The sequence below is a fragment of the Rissa tridactyla genome, chromosome 9 (genome assembly GCF_028500815.1).
Source record: "Rissa tridactyla isolate bRisTri1 chromosome 9, bRisTri1.patW.cur.20221130, whole genome shotgun sequence".
Classification (NCBI taxonomy): Eukaryota; Metazoa; Chordata; class Aves; order Charadriiformes; family Laridae; genus Rissa; species Rissa tridactyla.
Genome location: NC_071474.1, coordinates 15,125,866 through 15,147,800, shown reverse-complemented (window position 1 = coordinate 15,147,800; position 21,935 = coordinate 15,125,866). Strand labels below are relative to the sequence as shown.

The 21,935-nt window shown below is 35.5% G+C and overlaps 1 protein-coding gene across 7 annotated transcripts in view; it reads right to left on the bottom strand.

Moving 5' to 3' along the window:
- Nucleotides 1-3,870: 3,870 nt before the first annotated feature.
- UNC13C (unc-13 homolog C) overlaps nt 3,871-21,935 on the bottom strand; it is a 228,027-nt gene continuing 209,962 nt past the window's right edge. For 6 of the 7 annotated variants that reach the window (XM_054215056.1, XM_054215054.1, XM_054215055.1 and 3 more), the window contains 6 exons: nt 21,219-21,275; nt 20,042-20,122; nt 18,978-19,125; nt 7,063-7,155; nt 6,174-6,333; nt 3,871-5,253 (listed from right to left, as the gene is read on the bottom strand). In XM_054215056.1, the coding sequence (XP_054071031.1) occupies nt 4,968-5,253; nt 6,174-6,333; nt 7,063-7,155; nt 18,978-19,125; nt 20,042-20,122; nt 21,219-21,275 (825 nt within the window). In that variant the 3' untranslated portion in view covers nt 3,871-4,967. Of the gene's footprint in view, nt 5,254-6,173; nt 6,334-7,062; nt 7,156-11,172; nt 11,286-18,977; nt 19,126-20,041; nt 20,123-21,218; nt 21,276-21,935 lie in introns of those variants that run through there. The other variant, XR_008468536.1, reaches the window with a different exon arrangement.

The window sequence follows — 21,935 nt, the reverse complement described above, 5'->3', positions numbered from 1 at the left end:
GAGGTCCACTCAACTTCAAGTTAGCTGTAGAGCCACAGAAGCTACTGTTTATATGTACTATTTGCCATATGTCACAGCTATGATTGAGCTATTTGTTAGGCTTGTCTTAGTCTATCATCCTAATTGCATCTATCTTATGGTGAGAAACCTGAAGGTACACCTGGTTCTGCAGTTCTCCATGTAACCCCCTATTTTCATTGGTCCAGCTTGGCACCTTAATCCCCTCTCTTGTGTAAAGCCGTACTAGTGATGCAAACAGTCTTGACAAGACAACATAGAATCATAGAATGGTTTAGGTTGGAAGGGACCCTAAAGATCATCTAGTTTCAACCCCCTGCCACACATCCAGCACTCGGGGGGGAGCTAACTTCTCTCTGACGCATATTTCTGATTAAGTCCATCTTAACTTTTAATGAATTTCAAAGTCCCATTCAATGTGTGAACTGGAAAACCATATCCTGAAAGGTTACAGCCACTCAAGCTAAATTGCTCAGAAATGACTGAAGAGCAGCCATCGGACAAAGGTCCCATTGACTTCCCGGAGAACAGATTCCTGTCCGCCAGTGTGTCCTCTTCTGAAATAAAGCAATTCACCTTCTCCTTTAAACATGAGATTTATAGTGGCCAACAATTCCTAGTAACAACTAATGTGAATAAGTTGTGTAAATAGCTTCTTTAATTCATAGGGGAAACAAATGTAATTAATAACTTATAAAAAGCTGCTTGGAATTAACTCTCCTTTTAAGTGTGGAATACTTGTCTTAAGTAAGCTTGTGTAAATGATCTCTTTCTAAATGAAAATGCCTGTGAAGAAGCTGCACAAAGAAAATAGTCATGAATATGCTAAAACCGTGTGTATGGGGAATATAGCTAGAGTGATAATGAAGCCAAATGGTGGCGTTTGCACATGCATTTCTTAAACACTTCATAAAGGATCTCTTGATTCTTCCAGGCTACAGAAAAACTATTCAAAATTATTTAAAATACATCTTAGGAGGATTTTCAGTAATGGAACATATACGACATAAGAGGAGATTGAAATCTTACTGAAGTCTAGATTTACTTGCGTAGAAAAGATTATAGATAACAGCCAACAGGGAGGAAATAATTTGAAAAATATTTTCATAGTTTGTTGCTGGTACTTGTTGAGTCTCTTCGTGATGGTTCAATGCCTATGTATTTATTATTTTGATGCAAACTTAACTCCTCAAAAGAGATAAAGTGTGTAAAGAACCATGCAGATCCAGGTCCATCTGATAGATAATTCCATTGGTATTTTAGCAGCTTCCTGGGTTCAGAGTCCTGTATGAAAAGCCTAAAGGCCAGTTCAGGTACTGTGTTCTTAATGCAGGTGTCATTTAAATATGGCATTAATAATAAAAAAAATTATTTTACGTAACGTTTTTTAGATTTCAGAATGTCTGCTAGTATTAGCTTCATCTTCTATTTATTTAAATCACAGATTACCAATTCCTTTTTTAATCAGATATTACCATTGAGGAAACTTCAGTTCAATTCGGTTCCCTATATTTGCTTATTACATTTCCATCCTAGAAAACAAAATGAAAAAAAAAAAAAATCTCTCTCTTAACCCTTATTGAAGTGTTATATGAAATTGTCAGTTCCAAGTATACTGGTTAATTTGATGTGCTGTCATATCACAAGCTTCTCTAAATGTATTTGGCTTTTCAAGGCGCACATCAAATGGTTTCCGTGTAGTAACTGTACCTTGGAGAATGGAAAATTTGTTCTCAAATTAATTTTGCTGTTCTCCCCCATCTTTTTTTGTCCTTTATTTCCCAAAGTATATATATTTATATTCACTACCTTAACAAAGCAATACAAATGGAATTCCAACTAGAATTTTGGTTACATCAGTTGTCACCAAGAAGTGAAACTGCAGAAGCAGTTCACTAAGGTTACCTCAGTTGAATTAAGAAAACTTTTTCATAAATTTAATTTTTTTTTTAATGGAATATTTACTTCCCTAAAAGAGACTATAATAGCTTTTAAAATAGCACTGAAACCTCTTCCATATCAATTCTGTTTACTACATGAAATGTTTGACTTCGACCTGCTTGCGCTACACTATTGCATATACTTGCATTTTGATTCATAACAATGTTTAAAACAGCCCTGTGATCGAGAGTTAACATATTTCCCTCTCATCTTCCATATGACAAATTTTGATGCAGAAACTAAATATTTCTCTGTTAAAAACAGTGAAACATTAAGGTGTACTCTTTAAAGCTGAAGATTATAAGGGTTTGTTTTACCAGATTGCCCGATTACTTCTAGTGTGTGCAACTGAGAGACGACTAAGAAAAGTAACTGACTTCCTTGACGAGTTCAGTTATTATTCCTTTATAGGTGCACCTTGGGAATAAATAGTTAATGCACATCATGCACCAAAATGTGTGCCATTTTACAGTAGAATAAACAGCTACAGAAAAATATGATAAAAGTGCTCTAGGTAAAAAACCAGAAGCTGTCTACCCCAGCCTTTGTTTTAATTCACAGAAGCACAATTGATTTATTGTGGAATTTGCATTTTATCCACAACAATCCCTTTGCGTTTTATCCACAATGTTCTATATTGCAGGAACCATCTCATCTCTTGATTATTCCCTTTTTTATTTGAGACTGAATCTGCTGATGTTTCCTTACATTAAATCTTGTTAAGTGTTAATAGATTCAGTGTTTTAAGTGTCATGCACTGCAGAGGCTTTGAGCTATACCTTGCAGAAATACAGTTAGGAAGCAGTATGACTTGCACATACAAATGGAAATTTCTCAGGAGGCACTATTATACAGACTCGGATAAGATCCTCTTTAATTTTGTTGAAGTTACTGTAGCTACACCTGGATTTTACTTTTAAGCATAGCACAACACACAAAATACAACTGAAACATTAAAGGCTTGGATTAGTTTCAAGAGTGATTTTGCGTCTCTAAAGCCTAGGGAGAGTTTTGCAAGTATTTGCAATTACATGCAACCTCTATTTAGTAGGTATTATTAAACTTACGTTCTCAGAACTGTTTAAGGAGTCACTTAATGTCTGAGTTAATGAACTACTTTTTGAAATGTGAAATTATCAGCATAACTTTTCACATGGAGAAATGGCTTTTTGAAGTGATAAGTTAAAAAATGTACCCATAAAAATCTCCCTCTGCCGTAATGTATTCTGCAATGCATAACCATCAGCATTATATACGCTAATAAGATAACTTGGGTGTTCCCTCCCCTCTGCCCCCCGCTATGATCTTAGTGAAGTATTGTTAACTCTCTAAAGGCTGTACAGACCTTCTCTAAATGTCTAAATATACTTATGGCAAATCTGCTTTTTGGTATTCAAGCCAGAGGATTGAGGGTGTTGAAAGACATCCTTAAAATGTCATCTAAATATGTCACAAAATGATATCCTGGAAAGAATCTTGTTTACCTATGTGGAGTCATGTACTACATTCTTAAAAGACTGACATCGACATACTACCTGTATGTCCTCCCTTCCTCTTATTTTTTTTTTTTCCCCTAAGAACAGCTGAAAACTCTGACCTGTGTAATTAGAAACACTTGTATCCAAAAACAATGACAAATCTGTGTATTGTCACAGAACATTATGTGTATTATTACAGAACATTATTTTATATGTATGTGCCTACTTCATTTATTATCCCCTTTTAGGACATTGACATCAAATCTTACACTTCTATAAGAGCCCGATGCTAGACACTGGCAATTGCACTTGATGTATTATAAAGCTATATTGCAAGCTCACTGCATGGGCTTCATGTGCACATAAAACCTATAGGTACATAAAGAATATCAAATGACAAAACTAGAAAGCTGTTTCTTCATACTTTATTTTACAACTCCTCACTAAATATATTTACAAGACACAGAGTTTGCTTTAGTGCAATACATAGTAATGTTGCATAAGTACAAACTGTTGAACTTTCCTAAAAAAAATAAAGAAATAAAGCACTTAACTGATGTTACAGCTAAGTATGTAAAGCAACGTTAATAACTCTGAGTGAAAATGCTAACAGCATCTTTTCTTTTCATAAACAATTTCTAGAAACAAACCACAAACCAGCATTACGTATTCCAAACTACTAACCCTTGTACAGTACCATATCATTTAAAAAAATGATTTTTTAAAAGCACATATACTGTACTGTATGGCAGTCTTTTTCTACAGATACTGACTTACTCTTTTAATACAAATATGATATTACCTTGGCAGTTTTGAAGAACAAAGTTATCTCGAGATATCAAACATCAGTAACAAACTCTGATAAGCACAGCTTCTTGAGAACTTGCTTTAACAGCATTTCTTCACAGTGATATTTATGAAAGGTTGGAAAAAGATTAGCATAAAATATTTCCATCCTTTTTCAGTTTTTATGCAAAAATCATTACTTTATATTGGTAATTATAAAATTACAAACACTTTCTATAAGTAACTGCATCTGTAGTAATGATAGAAAAAGTTATCAGTAAGATACCTAAAATGAGGCTTGCATAAAATGATAGTTTGAAGAAAACTAGGTATATCTTTTAAAAAAATAATAGTAAGGAAGGTAACTTAATTTAGAATAAGCAACACAGCAATTTAACAGAGACAACCTATTAATCAATTAAAAAAAGCTAATTATTTGTTAGTGTTAAAAAATAAAGGAATTGTGATGAGGTGAAATCAACATTTAAAAAGATATGATGAAACATTTACTCTTAATCTTAGTTTTGGCACTTCATTGGAACAATTACTTTACCAAAGACCAAAATATGTATAAAAGATATACAGCTCCTTGACATACCTTGCAAATATAGTACATAAGTACTGGCAAACACTGAAAATATAGTTAGTTAAACATTCCCACAGATTTGCACATGCATGCACTATTTGGACAACAGCATTGTATCTATGTTCTTGGCGGCGACAATCTTGCATTACTGGGGTATTTTAGGCCATTTCTTCAGCAGATCTTGTTTCTGATTTAAGTCTTACAAATTCTTTAGCAACTTCATCATTGGTCCTCTGGGAAAGTATTCTAAGAATTGTCAACCCCGTTTCATCTACGGAGATGTTTCTCAACAAGGGGTACCAAGATGCGCAGCTACCTTTCTCTGCTATGTTTTGCAGCTGAATAACTGTCATTCCTATGATGCGATCTTCCCTGGCAAAGCAGTAATCTTTCACTGAGAGGTGAAGTTCGTAGGCTCCTGGCCTATCTTCGTTACTCAAAATGCTGCACAGATTAAAAATACGAATTTAGAACAAGGAGTTCAGTTTAATTCCCCTAAGGAATGAATGTACTCTAGAAATCTTTCTTATAAAAATTAAAGCGATAGTGGTAGTTTAATTTTTGTAGTTCCATTTTGTTGCAACAGAATATAATTTAATTTTAAACCTTCTACATAGTTAACCTTTCAGATGCTACTGACGATGTCGCCTCTGTTCCCACTAACCTGAACAGAAACAGAGAATTCGTTGTTCCCTCAATATCTGAAATAAACATTACCTTTCCCTCCAAAGTACACAAAATGTTCAACTACTTCCACAACTATGATAACCACATATTTAAATCAACTGTAAAAAATAAGGAAAATCACTGGCAGCAAGCCTCAAAAGGAGCTTTGTGGTCAGACTCTGAGAAAGTGAACTCTGTCTTCTCAGGGCTGGGGGGGAGGAAACGAATTGGTCATAGTTATGAAAGGGGAGGAGGAGAAACAGGTGAGAGGTGTGGGGAGAAGCACTAAGTTTAAAACTCCAGGTTAGGTGAAAGTTTCTTATTGCTTTAAGGATTGAATAATAGAGATAAATAATACCGTTAACACGTGCACAACCCTTTACATATTCAGATATCTCAACAATCATAAAGGCGCAGATATCTAGCAGTAATAATTAACGCTTCGGTCCAGATAACTACTTAGGCAAACAGATTCGTAGGTATATAAATAGTTATTCCTGTGTAGAGAAACAAATTGTGTATTTTAAGCAGCTTAGTGGTTGTTATTCTTCATATCTTCATATAAAAAAAAGATACAAATTATTAAACAATTTTGACATGGTGTCTATATCTGTGGACTCTGATGTGTATAGCTGCCTTAGGACATTTTTTTTCTGTTCTTGCATAAAATATGCAAATAATAGACAAAAGAGACTTACAATTGGAAAGTTTCATTGTATTTTGGTGACCAGGTGTTGCTCTTTGTCTTGGTTCCATGTTTTCTTTTCTTGTCACTTAGGTTAGGACCTAATATGCAAACTTCCACAAATGGTCGGAACATAGCTGTTGTTTGCCAGTTTAGATTATTAATTGCTACAACTATAAAAAAAAAAAGAAATGGAGTTAAATAAAATTTCATTGCAGAAGCTCCAATTAATTATCCAGTATGACTTTGTGTAGCCAATGAAAAATAACCTGAGAGCTTTCCTACAGGATACCAATACTTAGCAAACGTAGGACGAGCTTTGCCTGTTCTCTGCCAAGAGGTCTGGCTACTTTCAGTGACAATAGTAGTAAATATAAACATATATTTCACAAATGCTTTACATTAACAGCTCTTTTGTCTGCTACCTTCGCTGTAATTAAAAAAAATCAGCTTATATGAATGTAAATGATACTGGGTTTCCTCTGGAATTCAGGTTGTGCAGAACAAAGGCATTTTGTTAAAAATGGATTTTTTTAAGTCTTGGTGCAGTCATTCACCACCCATCTTTGCTACCACTTTTGGAAAATGAAATTATATGCAAGCAATTCACAAGTGTAATTTGGCATATTTAAATTTATAATTCCAGAACATGGTATAATAAATTTTAACTGTCTACACAGAGAAGCATAGACAGTACTTACCTGCATGATCTTAACTGCTGCTGATGTTGAGCAAGGAAAAAGTACGATCCTAATCACCTGAAGCGTGCTCATAGCTTTACAAGTACTGTAATACTTAACATTTGTTATTTCCCTACTGGAATGTTTTACTTAGGATGTAGTGCTTGGGGGTTCTGGGCTTAGTTGTTGCTTTCTTTTTAAAATTAGCTATTTGAAACTTACCTTTTACAGTGACTTTATGCTCACCAGTTCCAGGATGTGTAGAGACATCCACCTGTATAGATATCTCACCCACTGAATTATTAGTGGTTTGACCTAAAATAATAATTATTAGGTTAGCACACTTGGCTTCTCAAATGCATCAAGAGAAATAGACAGTGAAAGAATGTGAGCGGTATTTTCTATCAGAAACACTAAGAAATTTCTGACATATATTTCACATTTAAGTGGAATCAGTTACAGATTCATAAGTGATTTTGACACAGAAGTACCTGGCAATTGCAAATGTCTATGTAAAGCACCTCAGTAAAACAGAAAACCCTTTCACCTGGAACCTTCCATTCTGGTTGTCATTAGCTTTGTTTGCATCTTGAAATGCAAAAGCTGGTGGTTTTGTCACTTTGTTTGCATGCGCACCCCAAAAATCTTATTGCAAGTGTGCATTTGGAAACTTATTTCTGTGTTGTTATTGATGAATCCTTTGCTGGGGGTTATGTCTAAGCAAACTACTGCAGCTCTGCACTAGCACAGACACAGGGGCTTACAGAAAAAGAGAGAAGGTTGTAGGGATGGCAGAGGAGCCAGGAGCTTAATTTTGACAATTTTTACTTTTGAGCACCAGCACAGGTTCTAAGTCAATTTGCACATAATGATTCCTTACAAGAACTCTTAGTATGTATTGAAAGGCCCTTTAATATATCAGATTATAACAGCATGATATAAACAAAATTGGATATGCTTTTTTGTTCTTTAATTGGATGACTGTGAATGTTGAACTCTGTGAACTGTGGACTTGCTCCCCAGCCTAGTCTCTGTGAACCACATACTAAAGCAAATTCCTACCCCTTTATAACCAGCTACGATTTCTGCGGTTAGCAGAGGAAAGATTCTTTCTATTTATACAGAAATTCCTTACCGCACTGTTTCCCCATCCATCTATATGTGAGGAGAAGCAAACATTCCTTTAGAAGTTTTCCATCAGCTCATGCAGGAATTAAGGAAGGGGTACAGAGAAGAGGGGTGTCTTGTGTAATCATACTGGGGGAAAATGGTTTTGGTTTTGTCCCCCCCTCCCCCTGCAATTAGTTTATACCCAGAATGTATTATTTTATTTTTTCCTTTATCAGGCATAGTTTTTTCTGGATTTCACCATCAGTGGCTTGCTAGAAATGTGTTCTACGCTGATGTTTATTCATTGTGTTGGCATAATCTGTAATTACATCCTGTACACTGGTTGAACATTGCAAGGTCAATTATATAATCTTACACCAAGCATCACTGCTCCAGAGAACAAGTTTTTTTCCCGATACATCAAAATGTGGAAATTCAGTGCTCAATTAACTTGCTCAGAATCCCTGAAAACTATTCTGCATTTTCCAGCTTTCAGGTGAGTTTGGCATGGAATTGTGATCAATCCACTTTTGAATTATAGTCAATAGTGTTTTAGCAAAAATACAGAGTGTCAGTATCCTAATCTGGTTATAGCAGCTACTTCTGAGTCACAGCGTACCTGTACAAATTTTGCTTCTAGATGTATTTCAGTATCAGCCAGAGGGTTTGGACAATTACTGACATGTAAATAGGCAAGTTGTTAGACATCAGCTTTTTAATGACAAGAAGTTTAGTTTCAGTGGCAGCCATTACACTTGTTGTATTTGAATAATTACTTCAAGCTGCACTATACGGGATCTCTGATTAGGTTGCTGAATCATTCTACATCTTGTTCACAATAAACAATACATATAAGGACACGTATAAAAAGACAGGAATGAAATGGACTAGAAAAGCTAAATATAAATTAGTAGAAGAGCTTTATTTGGAATACTAAAACAATGTATTATCTTTCTGTACAGTAAAATTAGATTTTATTTAGGAAGAGAAAGGAAATTCTCATTTGGTCAAGGTCAAAGTTAAAAGTGATTTCCTTCTCTCTTGCAAACACAGTATCTTCAGACCATGCATCAGAGAGTAGCATAATATTGACACTGAGTTTCTCCTGCTTGAAATAAAATTTATCTACAAGTTTAAAAATAACTAATTGTTTGGAGTGCAAAGTGCTATGGAAATTTTTTCTCTCCAGAAAAACAAGGTTTTAAGAGAGGCCTCATTTTCATTATACAAAATGTGGTGTTTTTAATGGAGTTATATTTAACCCAGCGCGCTGACTTGTGCGAAAACACCTTCCCTCATATGGATTACTTAACTTGAATGAAATGAAGACAAAACTTGGGGGGGTTTTTGTTTGCAGTTTTTTTGGTTTTTTTAACACCTAAAATTCAGAGGGCAGCTTTTGCGGGGTAGTCCTCCAATACTCTCTATAATATGTACTTATATAGAGAGTATTCTCATTGGCTTTCTGATGTCAAGTAAATCAAAGAGAGCAGAGACTGGAGCTTACAGAGCATTAATCTGTCTTGTTCTTTCACATTGTGAAATTCCACCTTTTTAAGTTGTTACATACTGTACGGAATTCAACCTTAACAGGTTCTTTTTGTCATGGTGGGCCTTTTTTGTAAATGATGCTTTTGATTCCACGTATAGCCATCTTCGGCTGTGAAGTCTGAGTTGAACATGCTGTAACTCTAACTCGTTAATCTTTTGTTCTGATTAAAAAGCTCTCATTGAGAAGCTGTGCAGGAAAAGAGAACCAGGAATTTGCAACACCTAAATCACAGGGATGCTGAATGGACAGGATAAACTGACTGTACTGAGAGAGGGTACGAGAAGTTATCAAACTCTCTCTCAATCAAAATTAATAATAATTTACCACTGACTGCAGTGGAAGGTGAGTCAGGCTGATCCTGAATATCACTGAAAATATCAGACAGTGTCAATTACTTGTTTTAGCCTCTACCTTTAAAAAAGCCCAAACCAAAACCCCTTTTGGAGAAATCAGGGACGTTTTAAAAGAAAAAAAATTAGCATTTTCCTTACATAGCTTATGCAGCAACCTGTGGGTGATGGTAGTAATGGAGCGTGCTGTGTTAACCTGTAATAATGACACATTAGACCTTACCGAGACAAAATCTATGAATCCACAAGATAAATCTTGTTCTGTTTCTCCAACTTTTTTTTTATTAATAATGCAAAGTACATCCTTGCAAAGGTCTCCTAACTGATTTTTTTCTTTCCTTTTCCTTGTAGTCCATAATGCACAACAGTGCTCTAAGCAGTACCACTAACATAGTGGGATTAGTCCTGCATGTATAGTACTGTTTGATACGGCTACAAAGCAAGCTGTGTAAAACATCACACAGTTTTATCCTGAAAACAGCTGACATCAGGATGGCCATACACTTCACTATTGCTGAGGAAACTTCCTGCAGCAGAATGTCTTGGCCAGCAGAGGCAATTTCTAGAGGAGTCTAGAATATAAGCTTGGTTTCTTTCAGTTACCACTCCATCTATATGCCATTTGCTTTCTATCTCTCTGACCTGCTGAACAAGCTAAAGACATAATTCTAGGACATTCGGTATTTGCTAATAGCAGCTTTTGTTGACATTCAAGAACTTCATTTTAAAGTCTCTGATCTGTTTATTTCTGCTGTTTTGTTTTCTTTCTTGCTACCAGTTCTTGTAAAGTCACAGCAGGAATTAGTGATTCTGAGCGCACTATAGAAAGGTCTGTTTATCCCACCACATTTAACAAGTGAATTTAACTGACAACAACTATCTAGCCCTGCACTGCAGAGGATCATTGCACATTTCTTCCTTTAGTTCTGTAATAAAACTCATTAGAAGCTCACAAATAATTCTGTGTTATGTTTGAAAACCTTATGGTTACTGAAGTATTACTGCTTCTAATACTCCAAATACTCCAGTTCAGATTTCATTTGTTAAATTATTTATATGACTCAAAATACAGCATCCTCTTATAGCTGGGTTTTAAAGTGATCACCTGCATTTAAACTGCAGTTGTTCTATTGCAGCAAACAAACTGTAAAGGAGAAAAAATATTTCCTCTGGCCAAAGATGCTTGCTCCTCAGTGGACAAAATGTCCAAACCAGCCAGGCTTTGATTCCTTCCTTATTTAGCACTTGGAATGTCATTAATGTGATAGTTATTATAGCCCTAATGATCTTGACAGAATAGACCCATTTTGGACCAAGTACCTAGTCGAATGTTTCTTAGGCCTGATAGTCACATTGGCTACATATGCACACAGAGAGTCTTCTGTCTTCTATTCCTTAGTAGGTACCTTTGGGGAAATGTGAACTTGTGGACTCTGAAAATAGCAGAAAATACAAGTGGAAAAATGAGTAATGTATAATTTGTAAAAATAAAACAGAAACTCCCTATATTCTCTAGAATAATACTCCTGCTAAATGCAAGAGAATCCTGAATCAGTCTGTGATCGTGCACAAAAGCACATTTCTGTGAAAGGGGTCCTTTGTCCTGCTTGACTCCTGTAGCAGCAAAAAGTTTTAAGAAAGTTTTCCTATCAGGAGGACTTTGGAAATTAACTTCTAGGTTTGCATGAAGAAAGAGTCCAGCAGAAATAAATGGCATTCACAGAATATGAGCCAGCATAAAATTTAAGAATAGAATTTAAGACTTTGAAATAGCAGGAGCAGTAACTCTGATGGAGTGTACTTTCCAGCTGCTCTGGAAGTTGGGCCACGGAAACTGGGATGCTTTCCTAACTTCTTGGGGAAAAAAAAAAAAAAGGAAAGTAATAAGAGTAGTTTGTTTTGGGGGCTACTAGGAGCAAGAATATGCAGCATGGGCCTCAATAAGAGAGGCAAAACACATCTGGGAAGCTGAGCTAATCATTGGACTGTTCATAGGGCTCAGGTCTGACTCCCGAACTCCCACAGTTATGCTGCTATGAGTATTTAAGACGGCAGTGTTTGTGTAAATAATTAGTAAAACCAGCACTGTAGCTATGCCCAAAGTTTGCACTATTTATATATTCTAATATAAACATAGGAAAGTTTATGTAATGATGCAAATACTCATGCAGAAGTATTTATGGAAGACAAAAGTGTCTGAAAAAGTATTGCCTGACCTATCTGTTAACAAAGTTGGTTTTTATCTGGTATTGTATTTAGACGAATGTTATCATCAATCTTGCAATCTCTTCTTTTACACTTCAATGTGGCAAAATTTGACAGCTGTAAGAACGTGAAACACAGCAGCCTTGAAAACTGAGCAGTGAAAACCCAATAATTTGATGGCATAGAAAATCAGCCAGAAATACATAGGGCTGAACCCCAAGAGAAAAATCCGTCCCTGCACTCGGCCGTGCAAGCCTTCTCTTCCCTCAGCTCTGTGCCTGTGCTACAGGGTTTGAAAATGGTTGTATAATTCTAGGTTAACATGGCAGTTCATGATATGGAACATCAACTATCTTATGTTCTATCTTATGGTAGCAATTCTTTCTTGAATTTACTATATATTTTTTCTTCACATAATTATATTCTAGTTTTCCATATGTTCATGGTTGATTATATTTATGGAAGGGCTGAAATGACCCTAGGTTGAGAAGGTAAACATGAATTAAATATTTTATTTTATGCAAAGGGAGTGCTTCATTAAACAGTAAGGAATCTGACATTTGCCAAACACCCATCTAACTAAATACTAATGCGCTTTGTACTGAACCAATCAGTGCTTTTACAATAATATATATATTAATATATTAATATATATTAATAATAATAAAAAGCTAAGATGAGATTAGACAAAATTTGTTTTGTTTTGTTCATCTTGGAATTTAATAATTTTCTTATTCCTCAGCTTTGTATTACCATCTTGGTATTTGACATTTCTCTTCTTCCAGTTGGCATAGATCTATAATGAACTTTAGCTTACTCACATTGTTCCTTTCTGCCCTATTTGAGCTAATTTCCCCGACTTCCATACCAAATAGAAGTGATCCTCTCTTCCTGATTTTTTTTCAGCCTTTCCTTTTACTTTATACTTATTTGATCAAGTCTCTCTCTGTATGTCTACACTGCCTCCTTCTAATGTCTAGGGTTTCTGTATAGTTCTGGGGCTAGATGCTATTTTAAAGACTGTCTTCTTCCTGGGCTATTGTAGCTTATGACTTTCTCCTCCTCTCATTCAGGCACTCAAAAGTTGTTGCAAGTGGTGACTTTTGCAGTATTATTGCCCCAAAGTAGTCAAAGATAATAAGCTAGGCTCTGAAACAATCTTTATAGCTGTATTAAAAGTTCCTAAATCTATGGTGGTTTACATTTTCTTCTCTTTTTTTATTATGGCTTTTAGGATTTGGAATTTCAAGTCTGTCTTTACCTCTCTGAGGATTCGAAATCTAGTTTAAAAGAAAAACAACTACCTGCAAACTAATCATCATGCATGACATGATTTCAGTATCCGAGACACAGAAAAGCTCACTAAGCACTGTGAGCCAGGCAATAGAACCAGCTGAACGGGACACGTTGCCCTGTGGTAACCCCATCCCGACCCATTTGCTAGTGAGCTTCTTTAGCATAAATCTGACCATTTATTTATATACCGGACCTACGCTTTGACCTTATTTTCTATATAGGCCATAAGAACAAAGAAGTTGAACAAACACTCAAGCTTTCACAGTGCCCAATGTTCCAGGAATTACACAAGCTATGAAATCAACACTTTAATTTAGACAAACATTTGTCATCTTCTGATTAACGATGCCAATAAAATACATGTATTTGTCTGGGGTTCATCTGCTAATTTATCAGAAGGAAAAACATCTGGGTGACTAATCAACTTATTTTTTACAGGATCCTGAGGCTCTATAATTTAGAGGAAAACCTTGAGTGCATGTTTTAACATTTTCATTTAATACAAAGAGCGGAGTTGTTAAAAGCTGGATGTAGTAAGTTAGTATGTGTGCTAGAGAAAAGGAAGGCAACAGGGAAACCTGCTTTAAGTAATAATAACCACACTAACTGCAACACATGCTTTGCTTTAAGAAGTTGCTATACAAACTGTGATAATTGTTTGTTTTGCCTGAGAACCAAGTTCAGTTACTTGATGGCTGACTTTCAGCAACCATTCTTCACCAGGCTGCCATGAAAAGATTGAAAAGATTTAGAAGGTTTGTATTTGATTAGAAAACAGAAATCATTTATCGTAAGGATCACTTGGTGTGAAGGTATTAAGGTTGACAAAAGGTTCTGCAGCATACATAAGCCTCTCAATTGTACACAGCCATGCTATCAAAATACATTCTCTCCTATCTGAATTTCTGTAAGGTCAGACAGAGTGAAAGGATGAATTCAGAAAGCATTAGTATAAAAGTAGAATATTATGGTATGAGTAGAAAGTATTGGTTTGAGTGCCAGGGTGGAATCCCCAGCTAATAGCTAACTATTTAATTTATATTATGGTGTGAGTAGAAAGTACTGGTTTGAGTGCCAGGGTGGAATCCCCAGCTAAGGCTTCCCCCTTCATCTCTGCCTGCTTCAGGTACAAGCCATGCTTCAATTGTGCCCCTCCATTTTCTGTAGCCACTTGTATGTCTGTATGGTGAGAAACCAGGGATGAACCAGCTTTGATCTGGGAGATGAGTACCCAGTTAGCATCATCCATCCGCCCGTATGTATATGTGTGTGTGTGTGTATATATACATACACACACACACAGAGTCCAGTGCTTTAACCAGGCAACATACAGGCAAGTATAGCCTCTCAAGTTGAGAGGTTTACGTATGTAGTGACTGCTCCACTGATACCATTAAGAAATTATTTTTGAAAACTGATGTCATATAACTGATGGATACCAGTAGCTTGTGTTCAGTTTCTTGAAGGCTTAAGAGAAACTGTAATATACAACTTATTTCTAATTTACGTGCTTTACTATTTCATTTAAGGAGTAAATAACAAAATCTTCTATTGTGACAGCCTCTTAAGTGAAAGTTCTGTAAAAACCTTATGCTTCACCAGCAGTCTGGTTTTTTTGTATGTGAACTTTATATTTATTTTCTGCCACTATTCTGAATGCATTTATTTTGATCTTAGCATATGCTGGAATACTTCTGTTGTAATTCTGCAAGTTTCTACATTGTTGTAAGCTTCCTGTTGTTTGTCACTATACATTCCTTGCAATTGTAGGCTGATTTCTGCAGCTTATAATGCAGGTCTGTTTTTTTCTCTCACGAAATAAGGTTGTGTAACACATGATTGTGACCTCAATTTGAAACTGCAGTGGATGAAGCAGGGATTATTTCTTGAGTTAAATTCTGTCTGAAGTATAGGTTAAGAGAGAAATGGAAATGCTCTGTAGGACTTAAAGTTGATGATAGAATACAGGTACAGCTTTCAAAATATGACAGTTGTTAATAATACAACAGTTTTGACATGCAAAAGAGCAGAAACAAATCTTTCCTTTTTCACTTATAAGAGCCGCTAAATGATTTTTATTTTCTGTACTCTGATGTCATCTTGCCTAAACTATAGTATTTGCTGTTTTCTAAGTCAACTATCAGTTAAGGGTTTGAATCTGATTCCATATATTTAAGAATATAGAAGATAGTGAGGCTCTGCTTTGCCTTGTGCCATTACAGGTTGCAAAGGAACACAGAATTGAATTTTGGCTTGGCAGTCGAAAAGAATTTCGCTTCATTTTGATCACATAATTTCCTTCCCTGCGTTGGTAGCTTCACAAGACGAGTATGGAATTACTGTCACAGCTACTCATTCTCATTAGGTAAATATTTAATATTTTTAATTCTGCTCATTATCTTTTCTTGTTTCAGATGCTTCTTTCACTTTTAGCTTTCAATTGTCCACCATAAGAACAAAGAAATCTGATACAAATCAGCTGATGTGAAAGAATAGCCTTAGAAAGAATTAGAATAGCCATAGAAAGAATTTTCTGCAGTCATTTAAGCATACAAGTAGGGATTGTAGTGTGAGCTCCATGTTGCTAGAAGAATATTGATTTTTCTGCTTAAGTAATACAAACTCTTTAATGTCAGGCTAAAAAATGTATTTCAGTCCTGCCACTATGGATTGCTATGTTGCATACCTTACAATAACAGTAGCATTCTCTAAGGAGGTTTATAAAACTAAGCTGATGTAAATTTATAAGAAAAAACATTTCTCTGCCTATTTCCAACAAGTAACCATTTTAGATGCAACAGTGGCATTTACTTTGGAGAAATTTGTGGTAATAAATGAGAGCAAATTCAGAACACTGTAATGTTTGAGGTACTGTCTTTTTGGTCAGTTCGCTAAAACTAAAATCATATTTGTACAAAGAATAGAATCATCTAGATTGGAAGGGACCTTTCAGATCATCCAATCCAAACATAACTTAACACTGAAAAAAATACCACCAAACCATGTCCCTCAGCATGATGTCTACCCATCTTTTAAATACCTCCAGGGATGGTGATTCCACCACTTCCATGTTGTTAGAGTTGATGCGAACCAAATGTAAACATTCACAACACTGGCTATGAAATTACTGAAGGTTTAAGACACTTGCTAAACTAAACTGCAGCCATAATTCTCCTTTTAATTTTAATATCCTTTAAATTAAGTAGCCTCAAAGGTGAAGGTATAACTTAATTCAATAAAATGCAACATGGAGCTCACACTACAATCCCTAATATTGCCTATGCAAGTTGCTTTGTTTCCAGGAAGCTCTTTGGAATGCGTAGGCACAAAGCCTGGGAATAAAAACTTTGTTTCAAGCAATCATCCTTGTATGCTTAAATGACTGTCATTCACACCGTTGAGTTCTAGACATGTATGCTTTCCTTGTTTGGAAATGTTACAAAAGCATATTCTTGGATAATTGGGTTATTCCTACTGAACTTGACCCTGCATGTCCATGAATACAGGAAACATCAAGGACCAAAACATACACTTTTACACAGCTTTTATGCTTGCGGGGTGGGGGTGGGGGGGAATAACTCCCCCCTCCTCACACCAATCAAACAAATATTTGCCCTTCACTTTCGTAGAAACACTGCAGTTTAATCGTGGCAAATGAAAAACTATGTTCACCTGTGGTTAAAAGTATTGTCTGATTCTAATAGTCATTAAAAGAAAACTGAGAATCCACTTTTATCTACAGTTATAGTTATTATTCAATATGCTATTTTCTTTAAAGTATTCTTTTTTTCCATTGCTTTGAGTTTAATTACATCTAACTGTCTATTGATTATGAATTGGTTACCTGTACAACTATGAGGGCAGATATAAATCTAATTATGCTTCAGAGAAAGTTTCTGATTTGCAAACATGGTCATTTTAGTAAATGCTAATGATACAGCTACAGTTTTGAGGCTGGAGGTCATAATAAATGAGTTTTTTAGTTCTTTTAAATGAGACATTAAAGGATGATGAAAAGCTATGAGTCACTTTTCCTTAACTTTCATTCCCAGTGGCTACGCTTCTGATAATACTGGTGTGCAAATACAGGCATGCTAATGTGTGCACAGAAATGAACACAGACCTCAGGCTGAAACCATGATGAAAATCAGAAAATTCAGGTTTGCGGTTTAGGACTTATAAAGGATCTCTGCTTATGACTACAACCTGGTTAATTTTCTCTCCTGAAGTTACAATGAAAGTATACGTAAGGAAACGCAAAATATACTAGTAATTAATAATTTTCTGCCTAAATCCATATTGTTAATCTTTTTCGAGAGAGGGAAAAAAAGAATTTATTCCTTATGTACTAGAGTTTTTATAGCGATTTTCTCACTTGTAATGTATGAATTATTAACAGAGATCTTCAGTCTAATATGGGAGCTCCCTAGGAAATCGTTCCTTGGAATTAATGTTGGGGCAAGCTGCAAAACTGGTGTTTCATGCTTTTTATACTGTGAGTAACATACTGTACTTCAGAGGTAAAAGCAATTGATTTCCAGCTTAACTGTCCAATTAAAACTTTTCTGATTCTCCCTCTGGATTGTAATCTGCACATTATCTATACAAAAGCAGTTCCTGTATGCACTGTAGAAATATGAAAACACTGTCCTAGATTGGTAAGAAAAATGTTAAAAAATAGTTTCTTTTTCAAAATAGAAGGAATCTTTGACTAAAAGTATAACTGTGAACTCTTGCCCTCTTACTGAAACCATGGAACGTCCTCTTCTGAAATACACCATTAATGAATGGCATATATATTTTAAATGAAGAGGACTTTGTTTTATTTTTTTTTGGTGCACTATGCCAAAATTCTAGAGCAGGAAAAAGTGACTTCAGTGTTCCTGATATCTAGATTCAAAGTACACCTAATATGATATTCTTACATGTTCTCTGTCTTGGTTTGTATTTGGGAAAGTATCAAAACTCGGATTTTTTTATAAGCAGGCATAAAAAATAATGTGACATTTTTAGCAGGATGGTTTTGAATATGAATTCCGAAATGCACAAAGGAAAAAATCTAGACAGGGAAAATAATGCTGTATTTTAGCCTACCAAAACCTTCTATTGCTTTTGAATCCACAGATGACCTGCTAGAAGGAGAAGTGTGTGTTGTGTAATGTGGAGTCAGTGTGCTAGATTAAGGGTGTGTTGTTCACAATTCATTGTTCTTAACCTCAAAAGGAAACCTTAAGGGATATGTCACAGTTATTTGTGATTAGTAATTAATATCCTCCAGCTCAGAAGGTATCTAGAGATGCCAATGTACTCTACGAATTTACTCTGTTTCTGCAACTATAATATGCACTCTGGTATGGCTTCTACAACCCTGTTTGTGTATGGAGTGCTCCCATAAATAACCCTGATATTCAGTGTTCATATAGAGCTATGGGACCTATCCTTCATGTAAAGTGACAAGCTGATAAATGCACATAAGCTCCATTGATTGACAATAGCAGCTGATACGGGATAACATCACATGGGCAAATCTGTGACAATAAACCATGAAATACCACAGTGTTTGGAGAATGTGATTGGCAAGCAATTAAAGTGATGCACTTATATCTCTCTTACAAATCACTTACTTTGAGATGTCTGAGAGTCTATAAACTTCTTTATCAAGGCGTCAGTAGTTTGTGTGTATAGGCTAAGAGCATATCTCAGGGACTGTAGGTCTGGGCTCTTTTCCAGGAAATTCTTTTTCAGCCCACTTCCTCCAGCGTGGAAGTATTGCTAAAGAGAGAGGCCCCAGATACAAACATACAATTTTAAGTAAAATTCTTACAAAATTTTTTAAAAATAACACCTGGCATGTGTGGCTGGATGTATGATTATAGTAGTTGAGATAACTGTCATCATCTCTACTACGGAGCTTAAGTCTTGTAGGAGAAAAAAATATGCAAAATTTTGGTCTTTATGATGGGAGGTATTTATATGTCAAAACTGGATATATATATTTGCAGGGTTCTTCTGTATTGTGGAAAGTGGAATATTGTGGAAAGTGGAATAGGTTTTAATCCTTTATCTAAAAAAAAAAAAATCTCTAAAATGCAAGCATGGTTTCCAGCACAAGTAAAGAATGCATTCTTTCTGAAGGAAGGGGGAATTTTGTAAAAATTTTAAGAGAGGAGATTCTAGAATATGAAGTTTTGGATTAGCATTGCACTGCAATTGTACCTGAAATTATGATTCTGCTTTGGGGAAGAAATTATTAGAAATTCCATGGAAGTTTCCATAGTGATTATCTTTTTTTTTATTCCAATTTTGATGTCTTTTACTGTGGATATGCAGAAAATGTGTGTGTCATCCTTGAGTGACCACATTAGGGTTTCCCAGACTGTGAAAGAAAGAGGATGGAAGAGAAAAGGAGCTCATTGGTTGGTTCTGCGGTTGAAGATGAGGAGAAAATTTCATCCTTCAAAAGAGGATTTCCTTTGGGGCAGAACAGCGGTAGCCACAGTTCTCTTTATGCAGACTAGTTGACATTTGCTTTCAAGTCAATACAAGGAGCTTAGGATCAAATGGTTCTTGACATATTAAAAGGGAACTTTATTATTCTAAGGGACCATTCTATATTAGAATCTGTTGTTTATGTCAATCATGTTCTTGGTCATTCCAGCACAGAACAGAAAAACACATAGAGCTGTACCTTTATAGTAGCTAGTGCTACTTCCATTATTGCACACTGCCTCAGGGTCAGGCTTCGGGCTTCCTCCCGAATCACATGGTCCTGCAAAGCAAGTTAAGGCTGCAGTTGATTTTGAAAGAGAATCAGTACTGTGGCCTGTCTATTCTTGGAAAAACAAATAAACAAACAAAACACCCAAATGCCCCCCAAGCTCCTATGATTAACAGGGGTTAATTCAACTTCAGACTTCTTTCACAACAACTTATAACCTAGAGCAATCATCTTGTTTCTTGAAAACATAGATTGCAGACAGAAAACCCCAACATTTAATACTGAGCATCTGTGTAACTTTATTTCTTTTCCTAGGATATATTATTTCTGTCTTCTGGGGCTCAGTGAAAACATTAAATTTTAAGTTTAAATAATTATATTAGATGATACTGAAATAATTAATTTTATTAACAAACCTGACAGTTTAACTAATGTTTCTTAATGCCCCAATTTAAAAAAAAAGAAAAAGTTTCCTATTAGAACATAAGTTAAATAGAGTCCTAAAGTGACTATACTCCTGTGAAGTCTTTGTCTAAAATAAGCATTCTCTGATTGACTTAGGCAACACTATAACTCTTCTAGCAAACTGAGCAGTTATTCACATTTCTGCCCAAATCTGAAATCCTAATGGAAAAATTGGTTGGCAAACAACTGACTTCAGTATCAAACATCTAAGCTCTCCATCAAGTGTGTTATGGACTTCAGTGATGTAGTGCTGATGAGTTTATTGTAGAGGTACATGCTGTGTTTCAATACATACCATAAATAATCCATAGAAAAAAATCACTAGCATTCCCACCTTAGAGTTTTTGCAGAACTGGTTCCAGAAGGGAACACAAAGGTCTCGTAATTTTTTTCCATGATGTTTAATGCTTATGAGACCTAGTTGTGCAATATGGGACTGATATCTTCTTGACCCATCTACTTGATCACTTTACCATATAAGCATACAGTCTTGTATTTTTAATTTGGTTTTGATGAGACTAAAATAATTACTCACCTATGAACAGTTACTGCCACACTCAATCTTATTATCGCAACTAAGCACAAGAATGAGGCATGAGGTTTGGCCTCACATTCACTTTTTTTTTTTTTTTTTTTTTTTTCTTTAGAGCAAGCCATTCACAGCTTCATTTGGCTCCTTTACCTTGAGTTTTGAGAGTTGTCCAAGATCTTTGGCTGCACTGAATATCATCTGGGGCCCCTGTAATCACATTGAAAATTCAGGAAACAGACTCACTACTGCGTGTTTGCTTTTTATGTCAACATGATCTTATTTTCTGCTAGGACATTAGCCAAAGTCACATTTTTGCAAAGCTAAATAAAAATTTCAATTACACATGAGACATATTTTCATGTAGTTGATAAAGCCAAGTAGTTGAGTGCCTGCAGCATGATTCCCTCCCGTATCCCATACTTGATACGAATATTATGTATTCTGTTGATAGTGGGTTTGTGTGCTCCTGTCTGCTATCTCATTTTGCATTTAATATTTTTAAGCTTTGGCTGTGATTGTTCTTATACAGTGTGTCAATGAGATATTTGTCCATAATCATAACTCTCAGGTGCTATGCTAATATAAATAATTGTAATGGGAAGCGAGTAGGCCTGAGGAACCTGCAAAAGCTTAACTCTCTACAGTGAAATACTCAGCTGAGTAAGTAACGCGCAGCATAACAGCGTACTGTTAAGCCAAAGCCATTTCTTTAAGAAAAGATACCAAAGCGTTATGAAGTTAAACCAATATATTACAAAAGCAAAATCCTGGCCAATGCCTATGTGTTTGTCTTAGATAAAAAGAATTCTACTATTATTCCATGCCCACATTTTTTATCACAATTACTCCAAAAAAATATAATTACTA